The sequence below is a fragment of the Saccopteryx leptura genome, chromosome 5, assembly GCF_036850995.1.
Source record: "Saccopteryx leptura isolate mSacLep1 chromosome 5, mSacLep1_pri_phased_curated, whole genome shotgun sequence".
Lineage (NCBI taxonomy): Eukaryota > Metazoa > Chordata > Mammalia > Chiroptera > Emballonuridae > Saccopteryx > Saccopteryx leptura.
In genome coordinates, this window is record NC_089507.1 from 121,229,465 (window position 1) to 121,248,999 (window position 19,535).

The following is a 19,535-nucleotide window of genomic DNA, read 5'->3' on the forward strand; positions in this document are numbered from 1 at the left end:
TTCATTGATTGCTTTCTCATATGTGCCTTGACCGTGGGGCTACAGCAGACCGAGTAACCCCTTGCTTGAGCCAGTGACCTTGGGTCCAAGCTGGTGAGCTTTGCTCAAACCAGATGAGCCCGCGCTCAAGCTGGCGACCTCAGGGTCACGAACCTGGGTCTTCTTGCATCCCAGTCCGACGCTTTTTCCACTGCGCCACCGCCTGGTCAGGCAAGCATGACTTTTTAGAGAAGACTGCTATAATAGATTTAACTACTAATTGTCTATGTAGACTATCCTAAGGAACCTACAAAAAAAGCAACTGCAGTCATAAATGATTTTAGCAGTCTTGTAGGATTGAAAGGTCAATATTCAAACATTAATAATTGGCAATTGATATAAAAAACAATTCCTTTCATGGTACAATCTAAAAATCTGAAATATAGGGATAACATTTATTTATTTATTTATTTATTTAAAGTGAGATGCAGGGAGGCCATGAGACAGGCTCCTGCATGTGCTCCGACCAGGATCCACATGGCAAGTCCCTACCAGGGGATGCTCTGCCCATCTGGGGGCAGTTGCTCTGTTGCTTGGCAACCAAGCTGTTTTAGCTCCTGAGGAGAGGCCATGGAGCCATCCCCAGCATTCGGGGCCAAATTGCTCTAACCATTTGAGCCTTGGCTGCAGGAGAGGAAGAGAGAGAGAGAGAGAGAAGGGGGAAGGGGAGGTGTGGAGAAGCAGATGGTTGCTTTTCCTGTGTGCCCTGACCAGTAATCGAACCTGGGACTTCTACACACCAGGCTGATGCTCTACCTCTGAGCCAATTGGCCAGGGCTGGGATTAATTTGTCAATATGTCTGTAGCTGGTACATGAAAACTAAAAAGCTTGTACTAAGAAAATTTAAAAGACTATGAAAATCATGAAAAGACAGGCTACAGACTCAGAAATATTTGCAAAACCTCTGACAAAAGATTTTTGTAAGGAACTCAATAAGAAGGCAAACAACTTTAAAAAATCGGCAGAAGATTCGAACATTTTATAGAAGAAGCATTTGGATGATACTTATGCCCTTGAAAAGATGCTCAAAGTAATGATTTGATGGGAAAGGGAAATGAAAACCACAATAGGATATCACTGTATACCTAATAGAATAGTTAAAATGAAAAAGACTGACCAGGTGTTACCAAGGATGTGGAGAAGCTAGAACTTGCATACATTGCTGGTGGGAATGCCAAATGGTACCACTATTTTGGAAAATAGTTTGGCCGTTTCTTACAGTGTTAAAACATGCACAGTAAGTACTTGATTTACCATGGATGTAGCAGCTCTACTCCTAGATAATTACCTAGATTATTATCAAGAGAAATGAAAACATATTCCCAACAAAGACTTGGACTCAAATATTCATAGTAGCTTTATTTGTAGTAGCACTAGCTAACTTGGAAGCAGCTCAGATGTTTTATCAGCTGATGAGTGGATGAACAGATTATGGTAAACTCATACAGTGGAATAGCGCTCAGCCATAACAAGGATGAATTTCAAGAGCAGTACGCTAAGTGAAAGAAGCCAGACACAGAAGACTATACTTTTAATTCCATTTAGGTGAACCTCTAGAAAAGGCAAAACTGTAGTGTGGAAAGGAACTCAGTGGTTTTCCCAGGGTTCAGAGAATGGGGAGGGAGTTGACTGTAAAGGACATGAAGGAAAAGTTTTTTATGATGCTTATGCTAGTGGTTACACTACTTGATATATTTATTAAATTGAATGCATACTTAAATTTTCTTTTTAAGTATTAAGTATATATTTTTGTATAAATCTCCTACTTCTATAGTACATGTGGGTGAAGTTATTTTTCCCAAGTAATCAATACTTCATGTCTTTGTTTAGAACATTTAAATAATAAATATGAAGTCACTTACTATAGAAATGATTTAATGTGCAAATAATATATAGACATTCTACCTATAAATTAGCTTTTCCAAAAACAATTAGCTTTTTAAAAGAAAAACACACCACAAATTTTAAAAGGCTTTGGATTCCTCTGCTTTTAAATCATTGTTGAACTGGAAAAATAAAGCTTGTTCTACCAGGAATCTCAAGTTAGCATTTTCTTCAAATGAAATATGGCACCATTTCAGTAACAAACTGTTCTGCTCTCAACCCCAACATCCACAACTGCTTATCCAGTTAAACCAGGTCACAATAGTCCAATAGAATTAGTAATCTTCAGTATATGAGGTCATGATGTTCTTCTAAGATGTTAATAAACCAGAATATGAAATACTAAAATCAAAACAAAGGATATTAGTACCTAAGGCTGATTATCATACAAACAGTTAGTTCCTTGTATCACTTCTTCTCTACATTAGTAAAGGGAATTCTTTTACTGCCGAGAAAATTTTATATACAGGCAGTCCCCAGGTTACAAATGAGATAAGTTCTATAGGTTTGTTCTTAAGTTGGATTAGTAAGAAAGTTGGGACACGTCATTGACCTTTTAAATGCAACTTAGATGTCTGTCTTAACATACTATTTATTCTTTTTTCTTTCTGTGCATATAAACAGTTTTAAGTACAACCTTAAACAATCTTGGATGATGCAGAAGGTGATGGACTTGATGGAAAACATGAGATTGGTGCTACAGAGTCAGAGTTTGATTCTGCTGCTGGAGTCAGTTTCTTGAAGTAGGCACCAGGAAAATTTGTACAGAGGTTTTCCGTTTCTCATCACAAATGACCCTGTAGCATCTCAGGCCTTTGGTAACTGTACAGTAAACTTTGATGAACCTTTCTGTATCAGGATATTGCTCCTTTAACTTTGCCATTCCTGCTTCAATGAGATGAAAAGCATCATCTCACTTTTTTGTAGAAAACTTTTTCAGTTCTGGAGTTTCTAGGTCCCTATTTTCTTCCCTAAATGCTGTCATCTGCTGCTCTAGTTCCCATAAGGCAGCAGTTCTCAACCTGTGGGTCGCGACCCACAGGTTGAGAACTGCTGCCATAAGGTCCTCATTGGTAAGTTCTTTGCCAGAGAGTTGAGTAACTCTGTGATATCATTTTTACTGATGTCCAGCTACAGTTGATTACCAGTAGCTCTTTGGGCATTTTATTTGTAAGCGTGAGTTGTATGTAATTGGGGTGTTTGTAATTTGTAGACTTACTGAATTACTAGCCATAGCTTTCATCATTAGTTATTACATAAGTGATATCTAGTGCCATTATTCAAGTGGCATAATTATTTTATGTCCACAATTCACTTCCTATTTATAGAAATTTCATGATTTACATAAGTATATATATGAGTGAAGGTTTAACATTGAGATACAATTTAGCATCTGTTTTTTTTGTTTGTTTGTTTTGTTTTTTGTATTTTTCTGAAGCTGGAAACAGGGAGAGACAGTCAGACTCCCGCATGCGCCCGACCGGGATCCACCCGGCACGCCCACCAGGGGCGATGCTCTGCCCCTCCAGGGCGTCGCTCTGCCGCGACCAGAGCCACTCTAGCGCCTGGGGCAGAGGCCAAGGAGCCATCCCCAGCGCCCGGGCCATCTTTGCTCCAATGGAGCCTTGGCTGCGGGAGGGGAAGAGAGAGAGAGGAAGGAGGGGGTGGGGGTGGCGAAGCAAATGGGCGCTTCTCCTATGTGCCCTGGCCGGGGATCGAACCCGGGTCCCCCGCACACCAGGCCAACGCTCTACCGCTGAGCCAACCAGCCAGGGCCTAGCATCTGTTTTATCTGATGTTTTGCAGATAGGAGTATAGAAGAGGAGATGTATTTTTTTTTCTGTATATTTCTGAATTGAGAAGCAGGGAGGCAGAGAGACAGACTCCTGCATGTGCCCGACCGGGATCCACCTGGCAAGCCCACTAGGGGGCGGTGCTCTTCCCACCTGGGGTGTTGCTGTGTTGCAACCTGAGCCATTCCAGTGCCTGAGGTGGAGGTCATGGAGCCATTTTCAGTCCCAGGCCAACCTTGCTCTAATAGATTATTGGCTGCAGGAGGGGAAGAGAGACTGAGAGAAAGGAGAGGGAAAGGGGTGGAGAAACCGATTGGCACCTCTTTTGTGTGCTCTGGCTGGGAATCAAACCTGGGACTTCCATATGCTGGGCCGATGCTCTACCACTGAGCCAACCGGCCAGGGCCTAGAAGAGATGTATTTTTAATCATCTTTCCATTTGAGTCACCATATGTAAAAAAATATCAATAATTTAGATGTTCTAAGTCTCTAAGGAAGATTTTCCAATATGCTTATAGAACTGGTTAGATAATAAGATGATCAGAAACAACTTCCAAGTCCACATCCTCTTGTAATTTCTATGTCATTTCGTCTTTCAGAGTTGCTTTCCTTGTAGACAAAAGGGATTTGGATGAGACAAATGTTTTGCTTGACTTCTTTGATGTCTAGAACTTTCTGTAGTTCTTTATTTTTCTTCAGCCTGTTATAAGTTTAGTTTGTTATCTCTGATCTCTTCAACTCTTTCTTGTTAGAGAGAGAAAGAGAAAATTTAAGAGAGAGCCTGAGAGAGGGAGAGAGATGAGAAGCATCAACTTGTAGTTCCATCACGTTAGTTGTTCATTGATTGCTTCTCATATGTACCTTGTTGGGTGGGATGGATTGCTGAAGCCAGCAACTTTGGGGTTATGTAGACCAGTGGTCCCCAACCACCCCCCCGGGCTGTGGACCGGTACCGGTCCGTGGGCCATTTGGTACCGGTCTGCAGAGAAAGAATAACTAACTTACATTATTTCCATTTTATTTATATTTAAGTCTGAACGATGTTTTATTTTAAAAAAATGACCAGATTCCCTCTGTTACAATCCGTCTAAGACTCACTCTTGACGCTTGTCTTGGTCACGTGATACATTTATCCGTCCCACCCTAAAGGCCGGGTTGTGAAAATATTTTCTGACATTAAACAGTGGCCCCAAAAAAGTTGGGGACCACTGATGTAGAAAATCCGGTGCTCAACCCAGTTAACCTGCGCTCAAGCCGATCAGCCTGCGCTGGCAACCCCAGGGTTTAGAATCAGGGACCTCAGCGTCCCAGGTCAATGCTCTAACCACTGCGTGACCACTGGTCAGACGTCAGTTATTTCATTCCACAGATCTCAGTGGTATTTGACAGGTTTATTTCTACGTTTTTCAAATTCAAATGAATTATTCACTGTAAGCTCTTTACCAGCTGCTTTATGGAATGCTTCAGTTGAACTGACCTTTTGAGGCTTGTGCTTCCTTTGTCAAGTTTTTATGACATTTGGATTTATAAACCTGAACACCTGCCTGACCTGTGGTGGCGCAGTGGATAAAGCGTTGACCTGGAACGCTGAGGTCACCGGTTCGAAACCCTGGGCTTGTCCGGTCAAGGCACATATGGGAGTTGATGCTTTCTGCTCCTCCCCCACTTCTCTCTCTCCCTCTCCCTCTCCCTCTCCCTCTCCCTCTCCCTCTCCCTCTCTCTCTCTCCTCTAAAATGAATAAATAAATAAATAGATAATTAAACAAAACAAAACAAAACCCTGAACACCTTGCAGTAATTGTGGATCAACATTATTCCATGGACCCTGAACAGAGGTATACACTTTTTTTTTTTTTTTTGTATTTTTCTGAAGCTGGAAACAGGGAGGCAGTCAGACAGCCTCCCGCAAGCACCCCACCAGGATCCACCCGGCACGCCCACCAAGGGGCGATGCTCTGCACATCCGGGGCATCGCTCTGTTGCGACCAGAGCTACTCTAGCGCCTGAGGCAGAGGCCAAGGAGCCATCCCCAGTGCCCGGGCCATCTTTTGCTTCAATGGAGCCTCGGCTGCGGGAGGGGAAGAGAGAGACAGAGAGGAAAGAGAAGGGGAGGGGTGGAGAAGCAGATGGGCGCCTCTCCTGTGTGCCCTGGCCGGGAATCGAACCCAGGACTTCCGCACGCCAGGCCGACGCTCTACCACTGAGCCAACCGGCCAGGGCCCGGAAGTATACACTTCTTAATGCACATGTTGAACTCACATGGATACCCATCACCTAAATGCCTAGCTTGAAAAGAAGCTAAAGTTAAATTTTTTGTATTGTATGTATTTTATACTTTAATAAAGCTGTCCCTTTCCTTCCCCAAATGAGATGGTTCCTAGCATCCTCCAAAACTGGCCAGTGATACATATTTTTCATATATTGTTACAAATTCTTAGAAATATTTTATGTATTATCCCATTACAGTATACCCATTGATGTTTGCATTGCCCGGTCTTTGGACTGTAGCAGCTTATTCTAGTTGATACCTGAGTCCTTGTTACATGACCCTTTATAGAGTAAGTAGCCCTTGGTCCTTTCACATTCTTTGTGATATTCATGTTCCATGTGCAGCTTCTACATTTTCTGTCCTAGACCTGTAATTGTCTAGAAGTCCTGGTTCCTTGCTTTGGAAAGTGGTATGAAAAATCACAATTTGAATAATGAGTGGTGCTACATGGCTGCTTAACAGTAATTGTTACTAGGCCTTTTTTTTTCTCCCCTCCCTCCAGCTTTACTGAGGTATAAATGACAAAATTGTAAGACATTTAAAGTCTACATCGTGATAATTTGATAATTTGTGGAAGATTTCTCCCATCTAGTTAATTAATACTGCCCTGGCCGGTTGGCTCAGTGGTAGAGTGTTGGCCTGGCGTACAGAAGTCCCAGGTTCGATTCCCAGCCAGGGCACACAGGAGAAGCGCCCATCTGCTTCTCCACCCCTCCCCCTTTCCTTCCTCTCTGTCTCTTACTTCCCCTCCCGCAGCCGAGGCTCCATTGGAGCAAAAATGGCCTGGGCGCTGGGGATGGCTCCTTGGCCTCTGCCCCAGGCGCTAAAGTGGCTGTGGTAGCAGCAGAGCGTCGCCCCCTGGTGGGCAGACCTTCACCCCCTGGTGGGCGTGCTGGGTGGATCCCTGTTGGGCGCATGCTGGAGTCTGTCTGACTGTCTCTCCCCGTGTCTAGCTTCAGAAAAATACAAATAAATAAATAAATAAATAAATAAATAAATAAATAAATAGAAAAAGTCATGCTTTCTGTTCCATTTAAAAAAAAATTAATACTATATATTTGTCACTACACATATTTATCTTTTGTGTGACAACAGTTAAGTTCTACTCTCTTAGAAAATTTCAGTTTTATAATACAGTGTTATTAACTATAGTCCTCATGTTTTATATGTTTAGGCCTTTTCATTGGATAGAGCTAGGATATTGATATATATGATATGATATGATAAAATAGAGTTCAAACCGATGTATTCAGTTTAAATCTACAGCTACAGGTTTTTTCATTTTTTTTTTTAACCGGGTTTTTCTTTTTTTTTTTTTCTTTTTTGTATTTTTTTTCCGAAGCTGGAAACGGGGAGAGACAGTCAGACAGACTCCCACATGCGCCCGACTGGGATCCACCCGGCACGCTCACCAGGGGCGAAGCTCTGCCCACCAGGGGGCGATGCTCTGCCCCTCCGGGGCCTCGCTCTGCCGCGACCAGAGCCACTCTAGCGCCTGGTAGCGCCTGGGGCAGAGGCCAAGGAGCCATCCCTAGCGCCCGGGCCATCTTTGCTCCAATGGAGCCTTGGCTGCGGGAGGGGAAGAGAGAGACAGAGAGGAAGGAGGGTGGGGGTGGAGAAGCAAATGGGCGCCTCTCCTATGTGCCCTGGCCGGGAATCGAACCCGGGTCCCCCGCACACCAGGCCGACGCTCTACCGCTGAGCCAACCGGCCAGGGCATAACCAGGTTTTTCTTAAGTTTGTCATACATCAAAACTTCTTTTGATCCATGCCAAAAATCTCAGTGCTCAATGACAAACATAACTAATGACTTCCTTTATCCCACATTACACAAACAGTCTCAGGATAATAATTCCAAGACTACAATCAGTAATAAGGTGATTGAAAACAGTTTGTTTTTTTTCTCTTTCAGTTATTTTTATCCTAGGGATAAATCCAATTAAGATTATACAATCAAATTACTGTACTTTGAAGTCACTTTTAGGATATTTCCTCTCTGGTTTAGCCACTAATTAGATGCAAAATTAGTCATGTTGATTAATTTTGCATTTAATTTTGTGGCATTCCTTTTTAAAATTTAACTTTGTTTCATAATTGTGTAAATTATTTACATAGTTCCTAAAACAAATGTATAAAACAAGGTAATATTTAAAGAATTTTATTCATGTTTCAACTTACATGCCCTCCTTCATATGTAATTAAAAAAAAAATTATAGCTTGACTAGGCGGTGGCGCATTGGATAGAGTGTCGGACTGGGACTCATAGGACCCACATTCGAAACCCCGAGGTTGCTGATTTGAGCGCTGGCTCATCTGGTTTGAGCAGAGCTCACCAGCTTGGACCCAACGTCGCTGGCTTGAGCAAGGGGTCTCTCGTCTGCTATAGCCCCCCAGTCAAGGCACATATGAGAAAGCAATCAAGGAACAACTAAGGTACCACAACGAAGAATTGATTTTTCTCATCTCTCTCCCTTCCTGTCTGTCTGTCCCTATCTGTCTCTCTCTCTGTCTCTCTGTCTCTGTCACAGACAAAACAAAACAAAACAAAAAAATAACATAAAAACATTCTGGTTTCTTTTTCTTCTTCAAAAATATAACCTTATATTTTTCTCTCTTTTTCCTTTTTAGTTATATAGTAGCCTTCTATAAACATTTTTTTCATCATCTTTTTTCACCTTAGCAATATTCTAAAGATTATGGTGTAGTAGTAATAACAGTATTCCTCAACATTACTTATTATAGTAGCCTCCCCTTAACTATGGGAGATACGCTCCACCATCCCCAGTGGCTACCCGAAACTGGGATAGTACCAAACCCTGTGTATACTGTGTTTTTTCCTATTCTACATTTATACCTATGATAACGTTTAATTTATAAATTAGTTATGAGATTAACAATAACTAATAAAACAATATAACAATATACTGTAAAAAAAGTTATGTCAGTATGATCTTTGTTCATGTCTTCCACCCACAAATTTAATGCCTTTTCCATCTTAACTAAGCACTTATGTAGTGTGGCCATAAATTTTACATTTTGAAGTGCTATAGCAAAACTAACAATTTATTTTTTCTTCTTTACAATTTTACGGATAGAAAATTCATTCTTACCATAGATCTGGCAGCCTTAGCATGCAATTTTTTTTCTTAAGTCACAAACTTTGACGTTTTCACTTATAGGAAGCACTTTACTACTTTGGCCTATCAATTGACAGCATCACTGTTGCGTTTTGGGGCCCTTATTAAGTAAAAATAGGATTGTAGGCTTACTTGAATACAAGCATTGCTTGTGTAGATCTGTGTTCCTTTTTTCTTTTCTATTGATGCTTGGCATTTCTTTATATTTAGATTATATATTAATGATATTTACCGTTTGTGTTGTAAGTTGCTGCCTCCCACTCCCACATTTTTTCACTTGTCTTTGAACTTCACTCTCCTTTTGCTTTGAATGTTGCTCACCACCTTACTCTAAGTTAAGTATAGGAGTTTGGGAAGAACAGGTGGGTAGAGGATTGGGTGATAAGATAGTTTTTGTGGTGATTAGAGGCTTGAATCATAGTGGATAACAGGAAGGATAGATTTCTGATGGTGATTAATGTGAACAGAGATATAAGGTAGAGTGGATTTAGTCCATATCATTGTTAGTGGGTGTCCTGATTTTAAAAAAATGGATTGATTTTAGAGAGAGGAGAGAAAGGGGTCAAGGAGGAGCATAAAGCATCAACTCATAATAGTTGTTTCTCGTATGTGCCTTGACCCGGTGTAAGGGCGGGAGCCACAGTCATGCAGGTTCACATAGGATTCTGGCAGAAGGTAAAGGAACTATGGAGCCAGAAAATGGTGGGCCATTCCGTTTATTAGTCTCGTAACGGCGGATGAGCAAACAGGCAGGGAAGACTGCTTCCCTCTCAGTCAGGGCTCCCAAGCCCTGACTCATTCTCCATCTTTACCCAGTCATAGCCCCCCCCCCCCCCCCCCCAAGCCTCAGCAGGGCTCCCAAACCCCTCAGAACTCTCCAGCAAAACAGTCAGGTAGAAATACTCCTCTGGCAAACAATTTGCAGTCTTCCACCCTGAGGGCAAGCACCTACAGCCTTCCACAGACTACACACACATGGTGCTGCCCCACCCTAATGCAAAATATAAGCAAGCAAACACTTGAAACACATTGGTTTGCCCAACACTGGGCAAGCCCCACCAAGTTTCGAACCAGCGACCTCAGCATTCCACAGGTCAGGCAGTGTTGTAATTTTTTGTTAATGTTTGATAAGTAACCAGATAGGTGGTGAGCCAAGATTCAGCAAAGGACTGAAGAGAGAGTGAAATAGAGAAGTTGATTACTCATAGATCCTGGAGGAGATAGATACACAGTATGCTTTGAGGATACACATGGGTGGGGGGTCAATGCAAGGCGTGCCTAGAGAGTGAGCAGCAGGACCTGGGGTAGATGCCTTTATTGGGGTCTGTGGGTGCAGTGCTTTGGAGTTCCTGGGCTAAGTCTGGATTGGTCATTTAAAACCCCAAACAGCAGGTTTTTGATAATCTCCAATGGCTGGTTTTATCTAAGAGGAACAAAAGGGAAAGGTAGTGAGAGGCAGGAGAGACTGTTTATTGCAAGGGGCCTTGGGGGAGTCTTATCAGGAACATATATTTACTTGTGATCCTTGAGAGCTGTTATCTAGGGCATATGCTTGCTGGAAGAGCTAGTGTCGGTTCAAGAACCCTGCAGGCCACTTAGCTATCAAAATAGATGGCAAGGCAGCAATATTACCAAATAGTTTAGCTAAATTCTCAACAGTGGATTAGGAGCTTGGGTTGACATAAGGTTCTAAAGATGTAATGCTATAAATTGGTGGTTGAGGGACTTTAACTTAGTACCAACTATTACAATTTGCTTCTGATGTCACTTGCTTGGTGGCTCTTTTACTGGATATCTTAGTGGATGGACTACTCAGAAGGGAGTAGTTTACATCTGGCTGACAGGAAATTCTGCCATGCCTTTATAGGTGTCTCAGGTGTATTTAGATTAGTCTGATAAGATTTTTTTATTCAGTTGGGTTTTCTGTTTAAAAATATAATTATAACTCTGCCTTTCTATAAAATATATGTTTAATGAACGTTAACCTAAATATTGGTTGTTTTTGTTCTTATCTCAGGCTACAGACAAGAGAAAAGCTTTAGAAGAGACCAAAGCCTATACAACCCAATCCCTAGCTAGTGTTGCTTATCAAATAAATGCATTGGCCAACAATGTACTCCAGTTGTTGGACATCCAAGCCTCTCAGCTTCGGAGAATGGAGTCTTCCATCAATCACATCTCACAGGTAACAGCTTGTAAATGACTTTAAATTCACATCTTAGCAATTGGTAGCATATGTCAGAGGAGTAGGAGATAGCTTGATCTATGAATTCCTTACTCATTTTCTTACTGACTGACTATAGTTTATTATCACTTTCAGCTTTAGCTTTGAGTTTAGTAAACTTACTCTTTTTTTTAAAGTTTTTTATGATAAATATACTCACTATAAAATTTACCATTTTAACCATTTTTAAATGTGTAGTTCATTGGCATTAAATATATTTACATTGTTATGCAACCATCACCACTATCTTATTCCTCTTTTAAGATCTTTATTGAGCCTGACCAGGCAGTGGCACAGTGGATAGAGCATCGGACTGAGATGCAAAGGACCCAGATTTAAAACTTAGAGGTCGCCAGCTTGAGCTTGGGGTTGCTGGCTTAAGCGTGGGATCATAGCCATGACCTCATGGTCGCTGGCTTGAGCCCAAAGGTCACTGGTTTGAAGCCTAAGGTCGCTGGCTTGAGCAAGTGGTAACTTGCTCTGCTGTAGTCGCCCTCTCAGTCAAAGCACATATGAAAAAACAATCAATGAACAACTAAGGTGCTGCAACGAAGAATTGATGGTTCTAATCTCTCTTCCTTCCTGTCTTTCCCTCTCTCTGACACTTTTTTTTTTTTCTCTGACACTTTTGATTAATTCAGATTAATGAAGACTTCTTGCTTAAATAATAATGATTAAAAAGATAAGTGAGCCCTGGCTGGTTGGTTCAGTGGTAGAGCGTCGGCCTGGCGTGCAGAAGTCCTGGGTTCGATTCCCGGCCAGGGCACACAGGAGAAGTGCCCATTTGCTTCTCCACCCCCCCCCCTTCCTCTCTGTCTCTCTCTTCCCCTCCCGCATCGAGGCTTCATTGGAGCAAAGATGGCCGGGGCGCTGGGGATGGCTCCTTGACCTCTGCCCCAGGCACTGGAGTGGTTCTGGTCACAACAGAGCAACACCCCGGAGGGGCAGAGCATCGCCCCCTGGTAGGCAGAGCGTCGCCCCTTGGTGGGCGTGCTGGGTGGATCCCAGTCGGGTGCATGCGGGAGTCTGTCTGACTGTCTCTCCCCGTTTCTAGCTTCAGAAAAAATACAAAAAATATATATATTTAAGTGATAGAGGAACAAGTATTAGTAAAGGTGTACTAATACAGAATATAGATTTTTCCTGGATTTAAATACATGCTACAGAACATATAAATGTTTATTTGGGGAGCTGAGGAATTAAACCTTGTCTTGACACTAAACCATATCTGTTATTATCTAAAAGAAACTTCTGTAGCTGTATAGCTAAACACTTGTTTCATCATTAGTTATTCTGCCAGAAGCTCACAGCACCTAGCACGGTTCCTGGTGTTTTCATGTTAGCTGAGGGAAGTTTTAAATTTTAATGTTTTAAACATCGGAAAATTTTGAAGATAGATGAAAATACTCTAAAGTATAACTAGATTTTTGGTGTAGCTTTGGTTCTCTCTTTTCCTGTTTTCTTCCTATAATTGAAATATACATATATTAGCTAATATATAATGTATATCATTTAAAAATATGTATTAGCTAACATAAACTGTGTATCATTAAAAATATATTGACTGGCCCTGGCCGGTTGGCTCAGTGGTAGAGCGTCGGCCCGGCGTGCAGAGGTCCTGGGTTCGTATTCCCGGCCAGGGCACACAGGAGAAGCGCCCATCGCTTCTCCACCCCTCCCCCTCTCCTTCCTCTCTGTCTCTCTCTTCCCCTCCCGCAGCTGAGGCTCCATTAGAGCAGTGATGGCCGGGCGCTGGGGATGGCTCCTTGGCCTCTGCCCCAGGTGCTGGGATGGCTCTGGTCGCAATGGGGCGACGCCCCGGAGGGGCAGAGCATCGCCCCCTGGTGGGCAGAGAGTCGCCCCCTGGTGGGCGTTTTGGGTGGATCCCGGTTGGGCGCATGCGGGAGTCTGACTGTCTCTCCGTTTCCAGCTTCAGAAAAATACAAAAATACAAAAAAAAAAAAAATATATATATATATATATATATATATTGACTAACATGATTTGTCTCATTAAAATATGTATCAGTTAACATGATTTGGACCATTAAAATATACATATATATATTTACTTTAAATTCAGTTTTTTAAAAATATTAATCTTGTCTGTAAGGCTTTTAGTTATTAGTATGTTCATAGCATCAGATGACTTACATAGTTTATGTTTATTTGAATAATTAATCTTGTGCAGGGCCCAGTGAACTGTGGTTTGGGTGGGTTAAACGCAGTTCCCTCTTCCCCATTTTTGCAAAACAATTTTGACTGGACTAGAGCACGGTTCCTTTGTTTCCATAGCGCTGTTGCTGCTTTCTCCACTGCAGTGATCTAGTTCAGTTATGACAGAGACCATATGGTCTGCAAAGCCTAAAAGATTTTACTCTCTGGCTCTGTCCAGAACAAGTTTGCCAGCACTTCATGTAGTGTTTTACAAACATTTATTTCAAAAAAATAAGTTGGGATTTAATACCAACTTATCCAATTACTTGTAGTAAATAACTTTTTTTTTTTTTGAAGATAATTTTGTGGAGCTTGATCAGCTACATTTCTGAAGAAGCCAGAAATTGTGAGGAATGGAGCATGTGTAGATTGTGTGATGATCCAAATTCTGCAAGTTTATGGCTTTATTCCTTCTGTATCCTCAGCAGATAGAGGTTAGCATGTGTAAGGAATGATGAAGAAGCTCCACTGGTGGTTTGGTGTGCTGCAGTCCTGTTTTGGCACTAACCACCTGCAGTTAAGACTGCCTTCACTTCAGATGATGGTGGCTAGTTGGGTTCTTGTTCTCACTCACTCATCTGGGGTGTCCCCATATCCTCCTCATACTTGATAATTTATTGGAATGACACAATTCAGGGAAACACTGTCCTTATGATTATAGTTTCATTTTAAAGGATACAGATCTGGACCAGCCAAATGAAGAGATGCATTGGGTAAAGTCTATGATGGACCTGAGCACAGAAGTTTTTGTGCCTTCTTTCTGTGAAATCAGGGCACATCACCCTCCCAGCACATCACTATGTTCACCAACCAGGAAGCATCACTGAACTTGGGTGTCCAGACTTTATCAGTTATAGGCATGACTGATCAAGTCATTGGCCACTTCATTAAACTCCGTGTCTATAGCCCTCCTCCCTCATCCAGAGGTTGTGCCGACTCAAAGCCTGGGCTCTTTATTACATGGTTGGTCTTTCTGGTGACCAGCTCCCATCCTGAGCCATCTTATTAGCATAAAAGACACCCCTGTTACTGGAGAAATTCCAAAGGTTGAAAGCTTTCTCCTAAGAACCAGGGACAGAGTTCAGTCAATTTTTTTTTAGTATACAACAGATACCAATTTTGAGGTTTCTATGGCATGAAAGAAAGAAAAACCAAGGGAGTCCTTGGCTGGGTAGCTCAGTTGGTTAGTGTCATCTGATACACCAGGGATGCGGGTTCAAGGAATCTGCAAGTCAACCAGTGAATGCATAAATAAATAGAAAACAAAGAGATGTTTCTCTCTCTCTCTCTCCTGTTTCCCCCCTCCTCCTTCCCTTCTTTCCTTTCTCTCTCTCTCTCTAAAATAAATTAAAGAAAAAAAAAAAAAGAGATAATGTATATATTTTGTGGTTGAGTCTGCGATTTAATTCTGTTTATATTGAAGTTTGTATAAAAGTCATAATGGAGAATTACTTTGTCAGCTTGTTTTATAAGCAGTTTTGACGCCGTAGAACACTAGATCAAAGATGTAGTTTCTGGAAAGTTTTAAATTGCTTTTCTTATACTGATACTTGAAGTGCTATGTATTTATATAAATAGATTTCTCAAATTGATAATTCCGAAGAAGACTATTTAGTGTTTTAGATAACTGAAATTTTCTATTTTAATCATATTAATAGAAATCTAACATATGTGCCTTGTTTTATGTTTATCGTTAGATTGTAGGCAATCCCATTTCTCCTCGCTCCCACCCCATGACAGAATTTGCAGGTTTTCTATTCATAAAAGAATCTCTGGGATCTGCAGATCTGGGTTAGTAAGAGAGGTGAATAACCTCAAAATATGTTTTCTGCTCATAGTTCTATTCTTACTTTTTAGGGCTGATTAGATTGGAGTCTACAGTAATAGAATGATTTGGGAAAGATGAGTATTAAATCTTTGAAGTTTTTTTTTTTTTAATTTTGAATTTAAATTTAATGGGGTGACTTTGATCAATAAGAGTACATAGGTTTCAGGTAAATATCTTCATAGCATTTGAACTGTTGATTGTGTTGTATGCCCATCACCCAAAGTAAAATCATTTTTCATCACCATATATTTGTCCCTCTTTACTCATCTCCCCAATCCCCCAAGTAACTATAATACTTCACTTCACTTTTATCTATGTCCATGACTTGACTTTCAGTTTTATATCCCACCTATGTGTGAAATCATACAGTTCCTAGTTTTTTTTTTGTTTTGTTTTTAATTTATTCATTTTTAGAGAGGAGAGTGAGAGGTAGGGGGAGGAGCAGGAAGCATCAACTCCTATATGTTCCTTGACCAGGCAAGCCCAGGGTTTCGAACCAGTGACCTCAGTGTTCCAGGTCAACGCTTTATCCACTGTGCCACCATAGATCAGGCCCTAGTTTTTTTTTGATTTACTTATTTCACTAAGTATAATGTTATCAAGGGTCCATCCATGTTGTTGTAAATGATCCGATGTCATCATTTCTTATGGCTGAGTAGTATTCCATAGTGTATATGTACCACATCTTCTTTATCCAATCCTCTGTCGGGGGGCACTTTGAAATCTTGGAGGTTTCTATATTCCATTTTTCTTTCTTTCTGCATCTAGCACCGCTTATACTCCAGAATGGTTTTATTTGTAGATTACTTTAGTCTAGATGTAGTTCCAAGACCAGTACTGTTTTTTCACAATTGTTTCTGGTTTGTAAAGAAATAAAAGATAAATCTAGGGTTCATGTATATTATGCAAGATGATGAAATATTGTCAGGTAGGTTTATATTGATTCTCTGATTTCCTTTTTATTTTTTAAATGATAGTCGATGGTAGTATTTTTTTCTTTTTTTTTTGAGAGAGAGAGAAAGACAGATAGGAAGGGAGAGAGATGAGAAGAAGCATCAACCCATAGTTGCAGCACCTTAGTTGTTCAGTGATTGCTTTCCCACATGTGCCTTGCTTGACCTGAGGTGGTGGGGGGCTTCAGCCAATCCAGTGACCCCATGCTCAAGCCAACCACCTTGGGCTCAAGCCAGCGACCTTGAGTTTCAAGCCAGTGACCATGGGATCATGTCTATGATTCCATGCTCTAAGTGGTGACTCTGTGCTCAAGCTGGTGACCTCAGGGGCTTGATCTTGGGTCTTCAGTGTCCCAGGCTGACGATCTATATCCTGTGCCACTGCCTGGTCAGGCTGTTTTTTTTTTTAAATGTTGTCACTGGCCAGTAACATCGATAACAGTACTTCTTCTCCCTCTTAACCTGTCTTTTTATCTTTTTTTATCTTTAATTCTCTATTTTCCCCTCCCCTCCTCTCCCCCCATTCCCCAGTATTTACTGATCTGTGAAATTCACAGTTAATGAATAATCTATGCTGTTTTATATCCCAGTAATCTTCTTTTGAGCACATTCATACAACCAACTCCCATTCTCCTCTGATTGAACAAAGAATGAAAGAGACTTGGACCATTGACCTTAGAGGACCAGAAAAATTATCAATTTTTTAAGGCTAATAAGAATAGGGATAAAACTTTGTATTTATTTTTATTCCAGAGTAAACCAACTAAGCATTCTTCCTCTGGTAATGGTATAGAGTATTTTCTATCAAGCCAACGTTCCTAGAGATAATTTAAACTCTGAACAAAGAAAAGTAAAAGACAAAAAATAAAAGACAAAGACTATTTCAAGAGCAACTAATAGGCACAAGTTTCAAGGAACTGGGTGTTTAGTCTATGCTTGGAAAAAGGAACCAGGCAGTTGTGGGCTTGCCATTTCTATAGCCAGCTGACACCATGCTGGGCATCTAAAGCTCAGACAGAAAAGTACATACTGCATGATGAACCAGAGGGCAGATTTCATGGTGACCACAGCAGTTAGAAAATGAGAGGATGGATGGCCTGGAGAGAGAGAGTCCACCCTTTTGCAGGTAATGGTGAGTGACTGGGATCCCAGGCTGACTCTGAACTATGCACATGGGAATAGACTGCAAGCAAAGCAGCCTAGTGAAGGGATTCTAGCTGCCGCCCATCTTACAGGAGACAGTTTGGAGTTCACGTTTAGCTTTGTTTACTTTCAGCACTTTTCAGAGGACTAGAACAAGATTTAGAGTTTCTGGAGGGTATCATTCACATGTACAGGATATTTATAATTACCAGACCTATGAAGAAGTGGAAAGACATGACCAAAATTTAAAATAAAAGGCAGTCAGTAGAGATCAACCTTCAGATGATGTACATGTTAGACACATAACTGTTTCTTTTTTTGACCAATCCTGAATTCAGCAACTTAAAACTTTATGGTTAAAGGACATATCAAGATACTGATTCTAGTTCATTCTTCAGTACTTTTTCTCATATGTGCAGAGGTCTAACCCCACACTAAACAGTTTGCTGGTCTCTTGCACTAGTACCTCTCACTTTCCCTCCTTCCTGGTTGGTGTGCTTCCTCCCCTGGAAGGCATTCCTTGTTCACATATGGATCAAGATCAAGGAAACAGAAACTACTCTTGGTATTTTAGGTAGAAATTTGGTCTCCATGGATAACTCCCAGAACTGACTCACTAGGGAGCTGTAATTTCTGATGATAGCATTGGAATTATTGAGTTTAAAAACCTGGGTTAGAAAGCTGCTGCCGCTGTTGCTGCCTCAGCTGCCTGTTGACACTGCACAGCAGATGAATGGGCATTGAAACTTGGGGTCCAGCTGTTGTGTCCACTGCAGTTGCCTCCCAATCACCAAAGAATTAGAGAATGGATACTGGAATACCACTTTGTTGGGGAGGACTTATTTCTCAACCTGCTTACCAGCAGAAAGTAATGTAAAGGGCTAGTAAGTGATCTTTACTTCACTTTCAATTTTCATATCCCATGAAAGTGCATTTCACTGGCAGATCTGAAATTGTATCCAGGAGCCCAGCTGTAAGAACAATTGGGCAGTGGTGTTTTAGCTTCTGCTGAGCAAGAAGGTAATCTTGGGGTTGAAGCGGGAAGGGTGAAACGAAGATTGAGTGAGCTAGGTTCACAGCAGTGATCCACATTATCTCTGCTGTTGTGGCACTTTAAACACTTAGTAAATGCTGCATTAACTGTGTAACGTTATGTTTTCATTGTAGTTGGGGAGCTTTTGGAAGGCAGCAGGTTGTATTATTATTCAATTTTTAAAATGCTAGAATCTAGCCCTAAACCTGCCATGGACTAAGCATTCATTGTTAAAAAAAATTTTCATTTGGGATGTTTTCATATGTATACTAAAATACAATAAGTAGAAGTATTTAATAAACACTTTATACAAAGCAAAAAGTTCTGTGGGCATACAGTTTGAGTGACATTGAAGGACTGACATTGCAGTTGGGATCTGAGGGAAGCCTGTACATGTATCATGTTAATGTGGAGTGAAATGAGTTCCAGTCAGGTGGTGGCATTAGACAAAGATACAGGTGGCTTGTTCAGGGTGAGTAGGATTTTGGGTGTCATGTTTGGAATGGAGAATGTGTCTGGAGGTTAGTTTGGAAAAATAAATCTAAAGTTTTAAGTTACAATTTATTTCCCCTTGATTTGGTTTCACTGATAAGGATGAATGATGGCTTGTGTTGTGTTAGGGGGAGTAGATGGTTATTCTTTTGCTTTCTCTCTGCCTCTGATATCTGCGTGGTGTTGGAACTATACAGCTCCTGAATAGAGCACAGACTTAGAAGAAATATCATCAGTCTTTCTAAACTGTCGTCAGATGGCAAGGTGACACTGACACGGTTAAACCCTGAGGCAAAGGAAGGAGTATTTTTTGGGGGGAATTGGAGGCTTTGTTCTCTTCTTTCAAAGTACTGTAAACAACATGCCTGACCAGGAGGTGGCACAGTGCATAGAGCGTAGGTCTGGGACACGGAGGACCCAGGTTTGAAACCCTGAGGTCGCCAGCTTGAGTGTTGGCTCACTGGCTTGAGTGCAGGCTCACTGGCTTCAATGTGGGATCATAGACATGACCCCATGGTCGCTG

The 19,535-nt window shown here is 41.3% G+C and overlaps 1 protein-coding gene across 12 annotated transcripts in view; it reads left to right on the forward strand.

The window, feature by feature from the left end:
- ABI1 (abl interactor 1) overlaps nt 1-19,535 on the forward strand; it is a 124,296-nt gene that overhangs the window by 39,724 nt on the left and 65,037 nt on the right. For 10 of the 12 annotated variants that reach the window (XM_066387253.1, XM_066387256.1, XM_066387255.1 and 7 more), the window contains exon 2: nt 11,141-11,308. The exons of the other annotated variants lie outside the window; for them this stretch is intronic. In XM_066387253.1, coding sequence (XP_066243350.1) covers nt 11,141-11,308 — 168 coding nt within the window. The remainder of the gene's footprint in view (nt 1-11,140; nt 11,309-19,535) is intronic. 12 annotated transcript variants of the gene reach the window in all.